The sequence below is a fragment of the Ailuropoda melanoleuca genome, chromosome 5 (assembly GCF_002007445.2).
Source record: "Ailuropoda melanoleuca isolate Jingjing chromosome 5, ASM200744v2, whole genome shotgun sequence".
In the NCBI taxonomy this organism is placed as follows: Eukaryota; Metazoa; Chordata; class Mammalia; order Carnivora; family Ursidae; genus Ailuropoda; species Ailuropoda melanoleuca.
The window spans coordinates 64,587,680-64,606,436 of record NC_048222.1 but is presented as its reverse complement, the minus strand read 5'-3'; the positions used below and the strand labels follow the sequence as shown (position 1 = coordinate 64,606,436).

The 18,757-nt window shown below is 43.0% G+C and overlaps 1 protein-coding gene across 4 annotated transcripts in view; it reads left to right on the top strand.

Moving 5' to 3' along the window:
• Positions 1 to 18,757, top strand: part of EIF2AK4 (eukaryotic translation initiation factor 2 alpha kinase 4) — a 104,327-nt gene that overhangs the window by 35,829 nt on the left and 49,741 nt on the right. For all 4 annotated transcript variants that reach the window (XM_034661176.1, XM_034661175.1, XM_034661177.1 and 1 more), the window contains 6 exons: positions 3,545 to 3,660; positions 6,677 to 6,834; positions 8,187 to 8,722; positions 13,872 to 13,978; positions 14,583 to 14,740; positions 18,079 to 18,539. In XM_034661176.1, the coding sequence (XP_034517067.1) occupies positions 3,545 to 3,660; positions 6,677 to 6,834; positions 8,187 to 8,722; positions 13,872 to 13,978; positions 14,583 to 14,740; positions 18,079 to 18,539 (1,536 nt within the window). The remainder of the gene's footprint in view (positions 1 to 3,544; positions 3,661 to 6,676; positions 6,835 to 8,186; positions 8,723 to 13,871; positions 13,979 to 14,582; positions 14,741 to 18,078; positions 18,540 to 18,757) is intronic.

Here is an 18,757-nt window from a genome sequence, read left to right as displayed (position 1 = left end):
AGGGAACCACTGAAGTATATAAAGGATGTGGGTAGGAGAGGAGGGGATCCTTGTACATCTTTCCAGACTTGTGATCCTCCATTGATCACTGTTCCTCTACTTGGCTCCATGAAGGCCTTAAACTAGTTCACTTCAACTTAAACAATATCGGGGATTCTTACTAACTTCTGTCCTCAAAGCTGCCGTGAGTTTCAAACTAAGGTATGAAGAGCTAGAGTTTTCTGAATTAGGCAGGAACGTGAGACCGTCCTATCCCCCATAAGTCTCAGGTGAGATTCTCTCTTTTCTAGCCCATCCGAGTCATTACACCGTTGGTCTTGTTGGCAGAGCAGTCTTTTGGATGGGAGCCCAATTCTCAAGTCTGCCTTTGACAGATTGCCACTTCTCTTCTTGCTACTTGGTTTTTAAAAACAATCACCTTTTTGGGGCACCGGGGTGACGCGGTGGGTTAAGTGTCTGACTATTGGTTTTGCCTCAGGTCATGATCTCAGGGTCCTAGGATCAAGCCCTGTGTTGGGCTCTGCACTCAGCAAGGAGTCTGCTGGAAACTATCTCCCTCTCCCTCTGCTCCTCCGCTGCTTGCATTCTCTCTCTCTAAAATAAATAAATAAAATTTAAAAAGTAATAATATTTGGCGGTTCCGTTTAAAACGCCCTTTATCTTTGCGTACTGCCACAGCTACTTGGAAGAACTGTTAGCATGGGTGATGTCCCTAATGATACCACAACCGCCTATGAACATTCTGTAATCAGGAATAGACCCTTGACAAGGAGACCGGAGTTACTGCTGCTAAATTCCGTTTGTTTGTACTGTGATGGCTCTATCTTTTTTTCTTTTCTTTTTTAAGAGAGTTGGGGAGGGACAGAGAGAGGAGAGCAAGAGAACCTTTTTTTTTTTTTTTTAAGATTTTATTTATTTGTCAGAGTGCACAAGCAGGGGGAGTGGCAGGCAGAGGGAGAAGCAGGCTCCTCAATGAGCAAGGAGCCCGATGTGGGGCTCGATCCCAGGACCCTGGGATCGTGACCTGAGCTGAAGGCAGACGCTTAACCGACTGAGCCACCCAGACGCCCCTGGGATGGCTATTTCTGATGGAGGTCGGAAGCTGTTTTACTCACGAATGAATTAGATTCCTAAAGCTTGTTCTAAACTCAATTCTGGACGAGTCCAAAATAGATGTTATGAGCACCCAATATATATACATTTCTTGGGTGAAAACAGGAAATGTCGATGACATTGGATTTTATCTCTTTATTCCTTCTCCTCAAACTCTGTGAGACTTACTTTTTATCCTTCAGAACGATCACTGCTATGAAACATTCTATCCTGTTTGTACCTCATTGGTTGTTTTCTTGACACTTTGACTTTTAAAATTCTCTCAAGTTTTATTTCAGTCCCAATGATACATTTTTTCATACCAAAACTCTTAACATTCTCATTGTGTTTGTAATTCACAGTCATGATACGATGATCAATACTCTTAAAATACTGTTAAACCAAGCATTGACACGCTATAAACAACATAAAGATGACATAGGCTAAAATGCCTATTAGCACCATCTTTTGGAGTGGATATAGAGATGCTTCTGGATAGTTTATGGTAATAAGCCTCCATGTCATTTTAAACCTTTGCTTTTATGTTTTTCTCCATAAATTTTAGTATGCCCTTGGTTTCACAAAGAACTTTAGAAGTAGAAATTTCAACAGAACTACAGTATATCACAGTCATTGCCTGGTGTTTCAAATATATAGACACATGCGTGATACGAGAAACTTAAATCATAGTAGGTCCTGTGAGCAGTGTGGGAGGGGTTTGGGGTAGGGGAAGACATGTAGGGCTGGAGGTGGAGAGCTTAGTTAATAATGGTATTGCATGTGTCCAGGAGAAAGTTGGTAATGACGTGAAGGGGACAGGGAATTGGAGAGGAGAGGGTGGTACGTGGGGATCAGCTACTAGGAGGTCTGGTTGCTCAGGGAGGCTCCCATGTTTCTGACTGGAGACAGAATGGATGCCTGTGCCACCAACCAGACTAAAGAACCAAGGGGAATACCAGACTGAGAGTGGTAGGAGGGTGATGGTGGTTTTATTGACATTGTAGTAGCATGAGGAGTCAAGAGAAGGCCCAGAAGTAGAGACAGCAAGCAAGGAAGTTTGAAAACGAAAAATAAGAGGGGGTGGGAGCACAGGATTGAGGAAGGGGAGTGAGAGAGAGCTGTAGTCTGAGGGGCTGGGGCCTAGATGGAGGGTCCGACTGAACATACAGGAGACAGGGCCTAGCTGATGGACCAGGACGTCAGAGGAGACTGTAGGGAATGGAACTGAGGACAGGATTGCTGTTCATCAGAGTCTGGGCAAAAGAAAGAATGGTGCAGATGCCAAGAAACATAGACGGTAGAGTGATAGAAAGTGTGGGCTTCACTGTCTGCTGCTTCATGGTCTCAGAGAAAGTAGAAGGCAAGATCATGCTTAGAGTGAGGGGGCTGCTTTCTAGAGATCTGTCCCCGTGCCTCATCAAAACATTTCATACAGGTGCCCAATCCTGACTGTCAGGAGCTCTCTCCTTTGCCTCTTCCCTGCAACCTCTACCAATTTATTCATTTATATTGTATTTATATTTGTAATTCCCTGATTATTTTTGCATTATCATCTAGCTTCCCAGCTATTGCTTCTCCCCTAGGAAAAAAGCAGAAAATGGGGAAGAGGGGAGGACAGGGTGGGCTTTGAGTATTGTGGAGAAGTCATAAAGGAGAATGACAGAGCGTATCTACCAAAGACAAGCAAGACAATGAATGAGAGCATGCGATGGTTGGGGGCCCAACTGGAGACTAGGAATTTGTAGTGCTCCAGACCCCCATTTGCAGCTTTCTCCAGAAGTGCACGTGCGTGGGAATGCCAAGATGTGGGATCGAGCTAGATCACTGCTGTAGAACTTCCGTGCTGATGGAAATATTCCCTACCGGTGCTGTCCAATAGGGTAGCCACTAGTCACTTGTGGCTATTGAGTACTAAAATTGGGTACTGCTGTTGAAGAGCTGAACTTTTAATTTCTTTTATTTTTAAAAAAGATTTTATTTATTTGCCAGAGAGACAGCAAGAGAGGGAAAGAGAGCGAGCAAGAGCGCACAAGCAGGAGGAACAGCAGGCAGAGGGACAAGCAGGCTCCCTCCTGAGCAAGGAGCCCGATGCAGGACTCGACCCCAGGACCCTGGAATCATGCCCTGAGCTGAAGGCAGATGCTTAACCACCTGAACCACCCAGGCATCCCTGAACTTTTCATTTCATTTTAATTAAATCTAAATAGCCACACATGGCTAGTGGCTACCCTGTTGGACAGCACAGATACAGAGTTAGGGGTTTGTAGAGTTCATGTGGAGAAGACCTCAATGAAGTGGGGTGCTAACGGTCCCATTAGCACTTCAGCTCAATTCCTAGTAGAGACAGATGCTAGATGGTGAATGGGCTAGTAAATGGGAGAAAGTGGAGGGGCAAGAATTCCTGTGTTAATCTTACATTGAAAAAAAAAAATTGTCCAAATTTGTTTTTAAGGCGAGAACGTCAGTATTCTATATGTAGTAGCGAAGATTCTCCTGGCTCTTGCGAGGTCCTGTATTTCTCTATGGGAAGTCCTGATCAGCTCATGGTTTACAAAGGGAAATGCATTGGTGAGTAAACTAGCTGAATTGATTTAAATTATTCTAACAACAAAAGTTAATCATGAAGGAATAGGGTGGAACGGACACTGCATCGTCTGATGCAGGAAGGACTATTAAGTCGTAAGTCATTTTGGTTCCGGTTACCTAGTAACCAGGATGAGAGAGCACTCAGGTTTCCCCTTCTGTAAGATGGAAATAAAAACCTAAGCTCTTGGAAATACTGTTAGCTTAAAGATAATTTAAAATATGTCATTATTATATGTCATTATTATAATTAAATATGTCATTATTATAATTAGTCAAGCTTTTTGATCAAAATGGGAATCGGTAGAATTTTGTGTCATGCACAGCTATTGCTGATAAAATAATGACCAAGTCTAATTTTTTCAAGTTGATATCCATCTGAATAGCATTTTCCTGCTTGGCATTCCTGAAAGGAAAAGCACTTTATTTTCTATATGTCTTATTCAGCAACTTTGTCTACTCACGGCTATTTGGAGTAAAGCTGGTTTAGCAATTTGTGATTTGAATTGTTTATGTTAAAATCGAGTTTTCATTATCTACCTTTTTTGCCCTAAGTGTACATCTTTTATCAGCCGTACAGATACAGCTGTTACTTGGTGTAGGGATCACTTGCATGTAGTGAATTTGACAAATTAATTTTCAGTCCCATGAATATTCTTACTAAAGCTAATAGCCAAATTATCTAAATTGAATTTACTTTCTTTTGGTGTCTTTTTCCCATCCCCTTTAAGGAGATAAAAATTAGCAGGGGCGTTGCCAGGGAGCAGGCAGCAGATAAGAGGGAGAAGAACCCGAATATCTGAATAGCCTATGAACTGGATACTTAACCTTGGCTGACGGAAAGCAGCCTGAACGTACAGGACCATGTGTACACAGAGTGCCATATTCAGACAAAGCAGCCATTTAGCAGGCTCACGACCTTGGACCTGAGACTGTCCTTGACTCAGAGGCATTTCAGACTCCCGAACTGGCAACATAAAACTCACTACTTTCAATAATGTGGGGAAACCAAGAAGGCGAATTAATCCAGCTGCTGTTACCTTCGCTCATTCTCTACTCCCACTGGCACGCATTAGACCAATTTACCTTAGTAATACCCTCATTAGGGGATACATTTGCAGTCAGAACATTTTTTTAATAAAACCGTCAAGTAAATTACTCATTTTGCTTTCTCACAACAGGTCTCATTTTTAAAATGTCCTGATTTTCTATGAAATGTTTTTATAAAAGATGGACTAATTAGCATTTGTTTTTCAACTTAAGCCTGTTAGAAGCAGAGAAAGCTGATGGATAAAGCACTTATAGAGACCAGCTGTCCACATGATCGTTAGCGCATAATAGAGTCTCAGAAATCTTCTGGTAACATATTTCCTTTAGTCTCATCACAGTGTGTTCTTTTGTCCCTTTTATTATGCCCATCATGAAAAAGTGACAAGAGGAGGGTGATGATAACAAAATGACAATACAAAAAAAACCTCCCCATCAGCAATTAGGAGATACCCACCTGGTTCCAATTAAGGAGACATATTGCAAGACATCGTACAGTATAATGCACACATTTAGACTTTCTGTAAATAACATCACATTCCATCCCATAAACATAAAAACCATGTGTCTCCCCTTGTGTCCTGCTTAGACCCCACATTCCACAGGTTGCTTGCTTTGGTTGACAAATTTTCACACCTCAAGGTTTTTTCCCCTTAGGCTAAGAATGTCAGGAATTATTTGTAACTAGCATAAGAGATCATTTTAATTAAAATTTCTTAACTTGTCAGCATTTCTATGAGGTTAAAAACTGCTGCTCAGTTAAAAAGTCTAGATGAGCTAGTTCAGCCACATTTCTCCAACATGTTTTTGCTGAGACCACTCTGTCTTACAAATACAGGTTATGTTTCATTTTTAAACAGAAAAAATACCATTATTTCTTTAGAACATTTTTTCATTATGAAGACAATGTAGCATCATGGAAAACTATTATTTATATACTAAGAGAAAAAGACAAAATACTGTATAATGGTGGTTCTCCATTGGGGGCAGTTTTGTCCCCTGGGGGACGTTTGTGGACGTCTGGACATATTTTTGATGGTTCAGACTCCGGTAGGGGTGGTCCTGGCATCTAGGGGGAGACCGGGGGTGCTGTTAAACACACTACAGAGCACAAGACAGCCCTTTTCAGCAAAAGATTTTGGACTAAATTGTCAAAGTGTCAAGGGTGAGAAACCCTGTTATATAGGCGATGATTTGGCAAATTAGAATAAAAGAGAGGGATCTGGAAGAGAAATAAAATGGTAACATTTTGGGTGATACTTTTCTCCATTCCAATTTTTGGGTCATTTTCTGTCATGTCTTTCATGAAAATTGGTGTTACAGGAATTTCACTCTCCCAGGTACAAGTGGAAACCATATGCCCATATGCCTATCGCTAAATAAATATGTCTTCCGCATTTCTAGCTTCAAGTTTAAATGGTCATTTCTGCTTTCTTCACCCAAAACCATTGGCCAGTTTGTATTTGCTGAACATACTCAGATTTTGTAGTAAGAAGATCACTGATGTAGTCAAATTTCCAAATTATTAAAACTTGTTTTTAATTCTAATCTATGTTGATGGAATAACTTGATGGAGTGCTCCTGTCTCCAAATTCCTTCCATCACATTAGTTGGTATTTAGGTCCATGAGGGGTAAGCATGGTCATCAGGAGTGAACCGGTTATGAAAGGAACATTGTGAATAATGGCTAGTAGAGGAAAACGCTGATCTGAGACTAAAATCTCATGGTTGATTACTGTCCTTTTATAAAAGTTAATATTTAAGGGTTCAGAATATGTTGTTAAATATTAAAAATTTGGTCACAAATGAGCATGTATTACACGAAGTCATTATTTTTTATAGTTAGCATACGGTATCCACTATTGAATGAATGTATGAAGATACAGCCCCTCTTTCTTTACCCCTGCAGAAAATAGACCAGTGAGATTTCATCATGTTTTCTTTCAATGTGCAGGCAATGATGAGCAGCTTGGAAAATTAGTTTACAATGCTTTGGAAACGGCCACTGGAAACTTTGTCTTGTTGCATGAGTGGGTCCTTCGGTGGCAGAAAAAAATGGGTCCGTTCCTTACCAGTCAAGAGAAGGAGAAGATTGATAAGTGCAAAAAGCAGGTGGGCATCCGAGGTGGCCCCTGAGCAGAGACCCCACCTCGAACTTGGAGAGATGACAGAACAAAAGAGCTGTGCATTTGATTGGCTAGCAAAGATGGTCCAGAATGGTATGAGATCTGTTTAACCAGAGGGGATGCTGAGGGACCTGCCCCCTTTCCAGAGTTTTCTCAGCCCCTTGCTGCCCCTTTCACAACACTCACAAAACACAGTCAGACTTTGTTGTCTGTACCTCCTTTCTCTGCCTATCTTTTGGCATTAATAGCTGTCCCCAGCTGGGGCTAAAGAGTACTTCATTCTCGTGCTTTCTGCAATTTTTTGAAATCTTTGCATCAAAACTGAATTTTAGGGGACTGATCATTTTTATGTTAATTTATAATTCTGAGTTTAAGGAGAACATCTAACATTGCATATCACACAGTTAACATCATAAAGAGGTTCCAAACAGTAGGAAAGCATTGTGTTTAGAAATGTGTATTTATTATAGAAAAACTGGAAGTAAATACACTGAAATCTTAATGGTTGCCTTTGGGTAGTGACCATATAGGTAATTTGTGGAGTTTTTTTCTTTTGCGTTAATACTTATTAAAAAGGTTGACGTTGATGCTTTATAATCAGGAAAGGGTTTTTGTTTTGTTTTGTTTTTTTGTTTTTACTTTTTTATTATTTTTAAATAATTTCTGTACCCAGCGTGGAGCTCGAACCCACAATCCCAAAATCAAGAGTCACACGCTGTGCCGAGTGAGACAGCCAGGCATCCCAGTCAGGACAGGTTTTCTTACAAATTAATGTTTGTTTCTCTCTTTCCTTTTTTTTTTTTCTCCTTCTCTTAGGCAAAAGAAATTGCTTTTAAAAGCTGTTCACCTGGGCACCTGGATGGCTCAGTGGGTTAAATGTCTGACTCTTAAGCTCACGTATTGATTTCAGGGTCTTGAGTTCAAGCCCCATATTGGGCTCCACGCTGGGCATGGAGCCTACCTAAAAAAATAGAGAAAAGTGATTAATTTGGGGACGCATGGGTGGCTCAGTTGGTTAAGCATCTGTCTTCAGCTGAGGTCATGTGTCCATAAAATCTTAAAAAAAAAAAAAGCTTTTCATCAATTTTATAGTATTTGTACACTAGATTTTGAGATCACAGAAGTGGAAAATTAATTAAATTGCTTTCATCTTTATGAACCATTAGGTTGGCCTTGTAATTTAGGGGAGGATATAGTTCCTCCATATTCCTTCTCCTTTGAAAGTACATTTTCTATTAAATATTTTATTTTTTTCTATTAAATATTTTACTATTGAAATGAAATACCAGTTAATGCTGATCGATGCAATATTATCTTAGTGATGTTTTTCCTTATCAGATTCAGGGGGCAGAAACGGAATTCAGCTCACTGGTAAAATTGAGCCATCCAAATGTCGTACGCTACTTTGCAATGAATCTCAAAGAGCAAGATGACTCCATCGTAGTGGACATTTTATTGGAGCACATTAATGGGGTCTCCCTCGCTGCACACCTGAGCCACTCAGGCCCCGTCCCCGTGCATCAGCTCCGCAGGTACGCAGCTCAGCTCTTGTCAGGCCTCGAGTATTTGCACAGCAATGACGTGGTGCACAAGGTTCTGCGGGCATCGAATGTCTTGGTGGATGCAGAGGGCAATATCAAGATTACGGACTACAGCATTTCTAAGCGCCTGGCAGACATTTGCAAGGAGGACGTGTTTGAACAAAGCCGAGTGAGTTTTAGCGACAGTGCCCTACCTTACAAAACGGGCAAGAAAGGGGATGTTTGGTGTCTTGGCCTTCTGCTGCTCTTCCTCAGCCAAGGACAAGAATGTGGAGAGTACCCTGTGACCATCCCTCGTGACTTACCAGCTGACTTTCAAGATTTTCTGAAGAAGTGAGTATCATTGAGATTCTAGTTAATTGCACTTTACTCCTGAACTTTAAAAAAAAAAAAAGTTTTTTAAATATTTTATTTATTAGAGAGCTCACAAGCAGGGGGAATGGCAGGTAGAGGGAAAAGCAGGCTTCCCTGCTGGGCAAGGAGCCCAATGTAGGGCTCGATCTCAGGACCGATCATGACCTGAGCCTGAGGCAGATGCTTAACTGACTGAGCCACCCAGGCGCCCCTACTCCTGAACTTGTAACTGTGCTTGAGTGTGCTCAGATCTAAGTGATGTGTTTAAGCTGAAAAGTGAGGAACAGGATTGGAGTGTATTCTTTTGTTCTTCCAACCCTTTCTCAGCCTCATAGGTTCTGATTTCTTGCTTATCATTTTCATTCCCTTAACTTGCACATTCTCCTAAATTCACTTGGGCTTGTAGTAGATTTTCAGACTGCTTTTGGGGAGTGCCTGGTGTATCTAGGAAGTTAACGGGGATTGCTACAGGGAGAAATGCCCCAGGTATTCCAAATGGAAGACCCTCTCTGTCCACCTTAGCTTCTGGCTCCTATCTAAAGACAAGGCCTCCTATTTAAAAACAGCTTGAGGAGAATCACAGTTCTGCCCCTTGTTCTTCTTAACCGTTCTTCGTTAGCAATGTCTCATTCAGCCAGGTGGTAGAATGCAGTGAGTTCCTCGCACAAGCCATAGGATTTTCAACACGTGTAAATTCCAGGTGCATATTTCATTGCAGGGCCAAGTCTGACTGCTTTGAGAGAATCCTTACTGAAAGGCTCACCTAGGGCCTAAAGTTTTTGTCCAGGTCCTTCCCTTCAGTGCTTTCCAGCTTAGCCCTGCCTCTGCCCTGTGCAAGCCAGACCTAGGTTCTCTCAGTTTCTCGGTTAAACGAGAAATAAGATCCCTTCTGTGTGGGTTTTTCCAGGCACTTCCCTGGTCCAGCCTTCCTGAGGAAGTTGAGCTGGACTGGTTTCTTCCCTTCCCAGCACTCTGTCTTGTTTCTCACTTTCTTTCTTTTTCCCAGCCATTCATTTTTATCCACTCCCTACATTTCTTTTACCCTTCACATTATTTTTCCTATTCCATCTATCTCAGATGCCACTTGACCTGAGCTGGAATGTTATTTTCTATCCCTCACTACCTGTTACAAAAATGAAAGTAACTGCACTTCTGTTTAAATAAGATAGTTTCTGTGTAAAACAGAAGCAGACGTGGTGTACAGAGAGTCGTGGAAAGAGGCCAACTTCGATAAACTGTGTTCTCTCAAAGTATACAAACATCTTAAGATTTCTAAAGAAATCTTTTGCAGTTTCTCTTAAATGCAAAAGAACTTTGAAAATACTTATTTAAATGCAGCCTGAGGATGAAGTTGGCTGAAAGGACATCAGTAGAAATACGGTGACAGAACCACCAATAGTTTGCTTTTGGCCCTTCTTTATGGGTCAAGGGTAATTTAGCAAATAGCGGTATGTATTTTTAAAAAACAACACTGGGAAGTTTATGTGCAACGTATCTCTCACATTTAACAGAAAAATGACAGACTCAGTAGCTGAAACTTTACTAGTTTTCTTCTTAGAGAATCACTCAACACTCTGTGGGTGTTGAACTTGAGATCAGCACGATTTCTTACTCTGTTTCACATGGTTGTCCTTTATTTTTTGGTATATTCCTGTCTCATCCTAGACTGGTTTGATGGACACTGTATTATTTTACTCCCTCTCCTGTCCAGCCCCAGTTAAAAAAAGAAAACAATCATTTCACCAACAGCACAAGCATAGCAACATTTCGTTTGTAGTTGTCTTTCTACTTCTTGGTGAATATCCTTTGGAGAAAGATTTTGCTCCGTATCAGTCTCTGTGATAGGAAAGAGCCCAGCCTGGAGCGGGACAGCTGGATTCAGGTCCCCCCTTTACCCCTTCCTAGCTGAGTACTTCAACTCTCTGCCTTAAGGCTTGTCCTTGTAAAATGGATCGTTTTCATTTAATAATTTAATTTAATGTAGTAATGTAATAATAGCACTGCCTCCCTCCTGAGGTGGCTGTGAGGATTAAGTGAGCTCGCTCACACCTGTACAGGGGCCAGTGCCTAGGCAGTGTCACATGTCACCTCTGTCTTCAGTCGAGAGGAGAGTGCACCTAACGGGTGAGTTTCCAGGCATTTCATCCCTTTTCAGAGCTGGACGTAGCATTTGCCTCTGCTGCTTAGAGCTAGTCTGGTGCCAAAATGATTGTTTTGGAAAATTTTGTCTTTTTAACTGAGATCCTGGTGGCTTATAACATCTCTTAAAGATGCAATTCATTCTAGGTAGGCTTTAAAATTTTCTGGATTACTGTCACAGTTGAGTTACGGTGGACAGTGGACTTAAGAAACCCAGTAGGACATGGTATGTGGATGTTCATTGAAGCATTTTTTTGTACAAGTGAAAAAGTGGAAATAATCTAAAATGCCCAACAGTAGGAGAATGTGTATGTAATGTGAATAAATTCTGGTAAGCTCAAAAAGATCTTGAAGTACTGGCTTGGAAAGATCTCTAAGACACGTGGTATAATATTGTGATGTATAATAAGAAATATATAGTTGGTCTTCACCCCTGTTTCAAGCACAGAGCTTTTTTTTTTTTTTCGGCTTGGTGATGTGAGGGCAATAAAAACCTCAGTGCCTTCTTTTATTTTTTTATTTTATTTTTTCTTTTTAAGTTTTTATTTGAATTCCAGTTAGTTAACATACAGTGTGGTATTGGCTTCAGGTATAGAATTTAGTGATTCATCACTTATGTATAACACCCAGTGGTCATCACAAGTGCCCTCCTTAATACCCATCACCCATTTAGCCCATCCCCCACCCACCTCCCATCAGCCCTGTTTGTTCTCTATATGCTGTTCTTTTTTTTTTTTTTTTTTAAGATTTTATTTATTTATTTGACAGAGAGACAGCCAGCGAGAGAGGGAACACAAGCAGGGGGAGTAGGAGAGGAAGAAGCAGGCTCCTACCAGAGGAGCCTGATGTGGGGCTGGGGGGGGCTCGATCCCAGAATGCTGGGATCACACCCTGAGCCAAAAGCAGATGCTTAACGACTGAGCCACCCAGGCGCCCCTCTATATGCTGTTCTTAGTAACATTTTTCATTTGACATCACTGAGGCACAGAACTTAATGACTTGCCTTCTCTTGTAACTAGGAAGTGCCTGGCAAGCACAGAGCTCTTAAAACCATTGTCTCTTGTTATGTTAATGAGGTGAATTTTGGAACTCACCTGAGGATCAGGGCTGGTTGCCCAGAGAGCTGACCTGAGAACCAACCCATGACCAGAGGGGGTTAAACATCCAGTTCCACTTCCCAACCTGTGGGGTGTAGAGAAGGGCTGGACATTGGATCGATCCCCAGTAGCTAATGACTTAATCAATCATGTCTCTATAATGAAGCCTCCATAAAAACCCAAAAGGATGGGGTTCGGAGAGCTTCTGGTTGGTGAGCACATGGAAGTGCTGCATTTCTCCTGTCTGGCTGTTCCTGAGTTACATCCTTTCATAAGAAACTGGTACTCTAGGAGATAAAACATTCTCTGAGTTCTGCAAAGCCCTGTAGCAGGCAACTTGAACCCAAGCAGGGGGTTGTTGGAACCTCTAGTCTTCAGCTGGTTGGTTGAAAGCACAGGTTGCAGTTAGCATCTGCATGGGGTTGGGGGGCCCATCTTAAAGGACTGAGCCCTCAACCTGTGGGATCGGATGCTATCTCCAGGTGTACATAGTGTCAGAATGGAGTTGAATGATAGGACACCCAGCTGGCCTTCGAGGAGTGCTTGGTGGTCCCCCTGCCCCACAGCCTTCCAGCAGTGCAGTCTTTTACAGGAGCACATGAAAAAAGCAAGTTGAGGCTAATGTAAGACGCTGTCATTAAACAACAACAACAATATATCTGCAAAGCGAAACTGTATCTTGTACACTATTGTGTTAAGTGCATAGAAAAAAGTCTGGAATGACAGACACTCAAGGAGACGAGAGGAACTGGAGAGAGATGGGGATTTAGTCAAAGACTGTATCATAATCAGTAATGGTTCCATATTTGCACGGAGAAGGTTTTTTTGTTTTACTGATGTAATTAAAATTAATCTTCAATTTAGGTGGGGGGAAGCCAGTATCTTACGCAGATGCTTTTATTGTGATCTTGTCCTTTTCAGGGTACGAAATTAGGAGTGTTTTGCATTTTAGTGTTGGCATAAAAAAATAAAATGTTACCCTTTAAGGTAGTTACTGCCACCATAGCTGGTGAGTTTGGAATTCACTGTGATGGTTCTTTTAAATACACTTTTGATGAGTAGGGTCACGCGCCACGAAGTGATGCTACTTGGATCATTGTCATAAAAGCCAAACAGTTTAGATTAGTGAGAGCAGTGGTTCTCAGACCGTATCTTGGATTGAAATCACCTGGACAGCTTGGTAAAGCACAGATTACTGCCCAAACCACCAGAGTTGCTGATTTACTAGGATGGGGTTGAAATAGAATTGGTAACAAATTCCCAGCTCGTACTGGGACCGCTGCTTCTGGTGAGGGACCCACCTTGAGAACCACTGGGTTAAAGGTACAGCTTGTCTTCATTAAAGAATGAAAATGACTTATTAGAACACCAAACAAGGTTCAAGGAATGAGAAGAAAGTATATGATAAAATGTGGGACTTTTTAAAAAGTGGTCCTTAACCGTTACCAAGTTACATCATACCCTGAACAGGCTTCGTCCAAAGTTTGTCCTACTGGGCCCCCAGCCTGCATCGGCCATCAGATTTGCTTTTCTTTCGGAAAACTTTGTTTTTCACTGGTCCCTGGAGAGGCTTAGCGTAGGATGGCAAGTCACTGAACTATTTAGTGGGCATGAAAATTCATAACTTGTGCTGTCTTACACCTGTATAAGAAATCGTTCCACGAGGTAGGTCTTCCTGCCTCTAGAGACTATATGTTTTTTTGATTCCCCACTTACACCCAGCCTGGTGTCCAGCATGTATTCATTTAGGAGTGCATTTTGGTCCATAAGCAACATGAGTTCTCTGATGTGTATTTACCTTAAAATAAGCCCATAAATAAATAAACCCTTGGATTAGTGAGTTTAGTGATTATTTTCTGGGTCACTGAAATTCTCTCTGCCCTCTCACTGAGGTGTGTTTGCTTGGACGACAAGGAAAGATGGAGTGCCCAGCAGTTGCTGAAACACAGCTTTATCAGTCCTCAGCCGAAAATGTCTTTATTGGAACAAAGTCCTGAAGGTGAGTCTGTTACTACTCTTTCTCGAAAGCCTGTTTGACATAAATTACTTTGAAAGTACACAGAAACCTAACACTGGAACGGACTGCCTGGATCATTTCTCTGTTTTATGCCGAGCTGGACATAAATCCATTCATCGCATGTGTACTGTGTGTATAGAACTGTTTTGCCGTCCTGGTTTTTCCAGCATTGACTGTTGGAGTGTCTGTTGGGGTAGCCTCTCTTCGTGTTGGTTCCCCCTTCTTGTCCTGTCACCTTACTGCCATGTAACTAGATTTCCCTGTTGCTACTCAAGGAACAGATTAAGGAACCTCCGTAGAGCTGGGGATGGGTCAGGAGACCCAGGTTTGGGGTCTGGCTCCATGGCATAGTGGTTCCCTTACTGGGGGTCTGACTCAGCCCCACCCATAACCTGGGCTGTTACATATTCTAGCTCCTTGAAGGAGAACGAGGCGAAGAAGTGTCGAAGGGTCCGTGCGAGGAAAGAGGTCCTCGGTCACACTACAGGTTGGGTCCTCTTCCAGCCCTGGCTTTGTTGTTGGGTTTTGCGTCCCTTGCTCTTTCTCTGATGCCTTGTTTGCTTCTCTCATTTTGTTTTCATCTCAGATTCTGGAGGACAAGATTATGTGGAGACTGTTATTCCAAGTAAACAGCTGCCCAGTGCAGCATTCTTCAGCGAGACACAGAGACAGTTTTCCCGGTATTTCATCGAGTTTGAAGAATTACAGCTTCTCGGGAAAGGCGCCTTTGGAGCTGTCATCAAGGTGTGGTACGGAGTTGTGCCCAGACCCTTCAGAGCTCCTTCTCTGTTCCCTTTCCGCAGACTTAATGGAGTTCTTTTTTGAGAGTGGGGAGAGAAGTAAATATGACCATTTGAAACTATGACCCTCATCACCTTTGGAGAGTGAAAGCTTTACTTTCAGAGTCCCAGCGGACACATTAAGAACACATCATTTCCTCCTTGCGTGATGCGGTGCATTAACATGAAAAGCACATGATTATACCGGGGCTTCTTGTGGAGCCAAGCCCTCTCCGTGAAGACCATTTTTCTGTGCTTTGGTTCAGAGAAAATTGTCCTTTTTGTCCCATTTGCTTTCAGAGGTGCTGTAGATAAAAGGGCTGCGAGGTTAGAGCTGAGGTGGAATTCACTGGGAAATGGCCCCAGAAGGTCTCAGTGGCTTTTATTTCCCGTCTGTTACTGAGAAAGAAAATCAGTGGTGCATTATGGAGGCGTGCTGTTGTTAAGTCTTCCCTTCTGCTTTCTGGTCTCTTTGGGTGACTTATGATTACCTGCCCCCCTTGAGAGAGAGATTTCAGCTGTTCTTGCGTCATTTGAGTATTTTGACTTCAGGAGACCCAGGCTAATATTGTATTGTTAAATCCATATAAGACATGTTACCTTTCACAGGATAAAATGCCCCCCCCTCAGGAGGGCATATGCCTGTTTAGGACTCAGAGAGTGTTATTAGGAAGGGTTACTGGTGTTACTGTGGGAGGCCTTTTACAACAACCCCAAAGTAAAAAGGTTTTCTGTGGTAGTCAGGGACAGAAAGACAATCTTAAGTTTTCCAAAAGCAAGTTAGAAGATGATGGAAAATTTTCAGCTTTCTTCATGATAGTGTAGACATTATCGTTAGGCGGTTAAATAGACCTACTGTGGGCAGATACCCTGTTTGGGTGATCTCAGTGCTCTTCAGGGGAGTGGGTGATGGGTGTATATACTATTCCTTTGACTCACACTGTAATTTTGATCAAGTCTTTTAACTTGTTTGTATTTTTGATTCTTCAACACGAGACATTATCAAGCCCCATTTCCTTACAAGTACTTAACAAATGATTAGTAGGCTTATACAATAAAAACATCTAGTAATTTAAGCCCCTAAGTTCTTCTGTGGTTTTTCCCTCTGAGAGGCCACAGCCCTCACACTCCATCTCTCTTTATGGGTCAGGGTAGGGCATTCTGTTCAGTGATCTGGCATTTCATGAGCAGTTGGCCCCATTATGGTTTAGACACCTTTCCACTGTAATAAGTGAACCCCTGGGAGTTTGCAGTCTGGTGAGCTCCACACCCCAGTCAGTGACTCCAGGCATTCATGATGTGTTCTGAGACTCAAGGTCAAAGACGATGCCAAGACTTTCCACTGTTCTCTACTCTGTTAGTGATGTAGCAGTAAAAGAACACAGGGCCATAGCTTTTTGGAGCACGTTCCATATTTCAGGTTCTGTGCCAGGTGGCTCACAAACCCTGTCTTCCAGTTTTATGACATTGTTACGAAATAAGTATTATCCCCATGTTTCCGATTAGGGAACTGACCTTCAGAGAAGTTACATAATTTGTATGAGGTTGCATACATGCAGTAAGGGGTGAAACCAGGGCGCCTGGGTGGCTGAGCCGGTGGCTCAGCCCAGAGTCCTGGGATCGAGCCCCACATCAGGCTCCTTGCTCAGCTGGGAGCCTGCTTCTCCCTCTGCCTGCCACTCCTCCTGGCTTGTGCTTTCTCTCTCTGTCAAATCTTAAATAAAATCTTAAAAAAAAGGGGGGGGGATGAAACCAGCATTCAGACCTATATCTGTTCTATTCAAAAGCATGTTTTTTTTGCCATTGTTTCCGCACAAAGGTAATCTGATTCTAAATTTTGTAGTACTCCCTTCTCATGCTAATCGAAACATATGAGAATGATGCTTTATTTTGTATTTTGTAATCAGCTAGTTCCTCCCTGTGCCCATGGCCAAATCATTGCTTTTCATCACCTCAGTTGACCTGCACATTGGGTCCAGAATGTTCTGGTGAACAAAATTTTCTAAAAGTTAATTCCGTCAACCTGGTGGCATCCTGTGACTGCCCGAGAGAAGGTGTCTCTAGGCAGGATGTGGAGACTTTGAAACTTTTGTATTTTTCTTGTCTTTATTGTGTTCTTAATCGCATTGTTCTAGTCTTAAAATGTAACATCAGTCATAAATCTTAGTAACAGTCTTAGTATAAACAAAATCACTTGGCAGTAGTTGTGTTGATACCAGTCTTGTTTTACTAGCCCCTTGCTCAGTGAGGCCTTGGTCATAAGTGCTTCATTCACCTAACTCATTTCATCCTTAGAGTCAGTCACTTCTGTGGTGAGGGGAGTGGCGTACATGCCACTGTATGATGAGAAAATGGAGTTTCAGGGAAATTAAGTCATTTGCCCACGTTTACACTGCTTGATAAGTCCAAAATTAGAATTTGTATTCAGATTAACATTTTTGGAGTTTAATTTGTATTTAATGATTTGAAGTGTTAAAAAAAAAATTTAGAAACTAAAATTCTGAAACGTCATACTGACTGTAGAAAGTAGTATTTTTTTTAAGATTTTTTTTTTTTAAGATTTTATTTATTTATGTGACAGACAGCCAGCGAGAGAGAGAGGGAGCACAGCAGGGGAGTGGGAGGGGAAGAAGCAGGCTCCCAGCGGAGGAGCCAATGTGGGACTTGATTCCCCAACACCGGGATCATGCCCTGAGCCAAAGGCAGACGCTTAACGACTGTGCTACCCAGGCGCCCAAGATTTATTTATTTGATACAGACGGAGAGGCAGCACGAGCAGGAGGGGCAGGAGGAGAGGGAGAGATACTCTCAAGCAGACTCCCTGCTGAGCAGGGAGCAGGCACAGGGCTGATCTCACAACCCTGAGATCATGACCTGAGCTGAAACCAAGAGTCCTCACTTAAGGAACTGTACCACCCAGGTGCTGCAAAAATAATTAGTATTTTTTAAACAGGGTTAAAATAATTTCTCAGAATTGAGATAGCAGATACGATAATGGAAAAGCAGGAATGTAGTTGTCAGTAAAATTAATGATTAAAATGGAGGTCATGTTTTCTCCAGGTCTCTTACTAAGCTAAATATACATGTCTTTTGAAGTGAGATGTTTTCTATGGATTTTGGCAGTCAAGACTGTGTTCAGCTTAAGAGGTGGAAACATGTGGCTCTCGACTGTAGCTGTTGCTTCTCACTGAGAACTCTGGGCTCCCCTTGGGAGGGCATGGGGGCGGGCTGCAAATGCCAGCCTGCGAGGCTCCCAGTGGCTGACGGGCACCGGGCTCCTTCCCCTCCCTCTCCCCACGGCAGGTGCAGAACAAGCTGGACGGCTGCTGCTACGCGGTGAAGCGCATCCCCATCAACCCAGCCAGCAGGCATTTCCGCAGGATCAAGGGCGAGGTGACGCTGCTGTCGCGCCTGCACCATGAGAACATCGTGCGCTACTACAACGCCTGGATCGAGAGATACGAGCGGCCAGTGGGCTCGGGGATGCTGCCCCTGGACTCGGACTCGGACTCACGGCCCCAGGCACGCGATGGGCAAGCTTCATCCCAGCCGCCCGCGCACAACAGCGGCCCCGACGGCCCGGGCAGCGTGGAGGGCGCTGCGCCCCCGCCGATCCTCAGCTCCGTGGAGTGGAGCACGTCGGGCGAGCGCTCGGCCAGCGCCCGCTTCCCCGCCGCCAGCCCGGGCTCCAGCAGCGACGAGGACGTCGACGATGATGACGAGGACGAGGACGAGGACGGGGGCGTCTTCCGGCAACCCTTCCTGTAAGAGCATCGGCGGGGGCGCCAGGCCCACGCCCTGGGAGAGGGGATTCAGTTAGAAACCCGGGCTGTCACCATGTTGCCCTAGAGAATTGTGTGTAGAGAGAGGAACCAGATTCAACCCAAGGGTATTTATTCCCTCTCGTCTTCAAAAGATCTCCAAAATCCAAGCCCTGAAGAAAGGAAAAAGAGAAATTCCTTTCAATACCTCATCTTAGTAC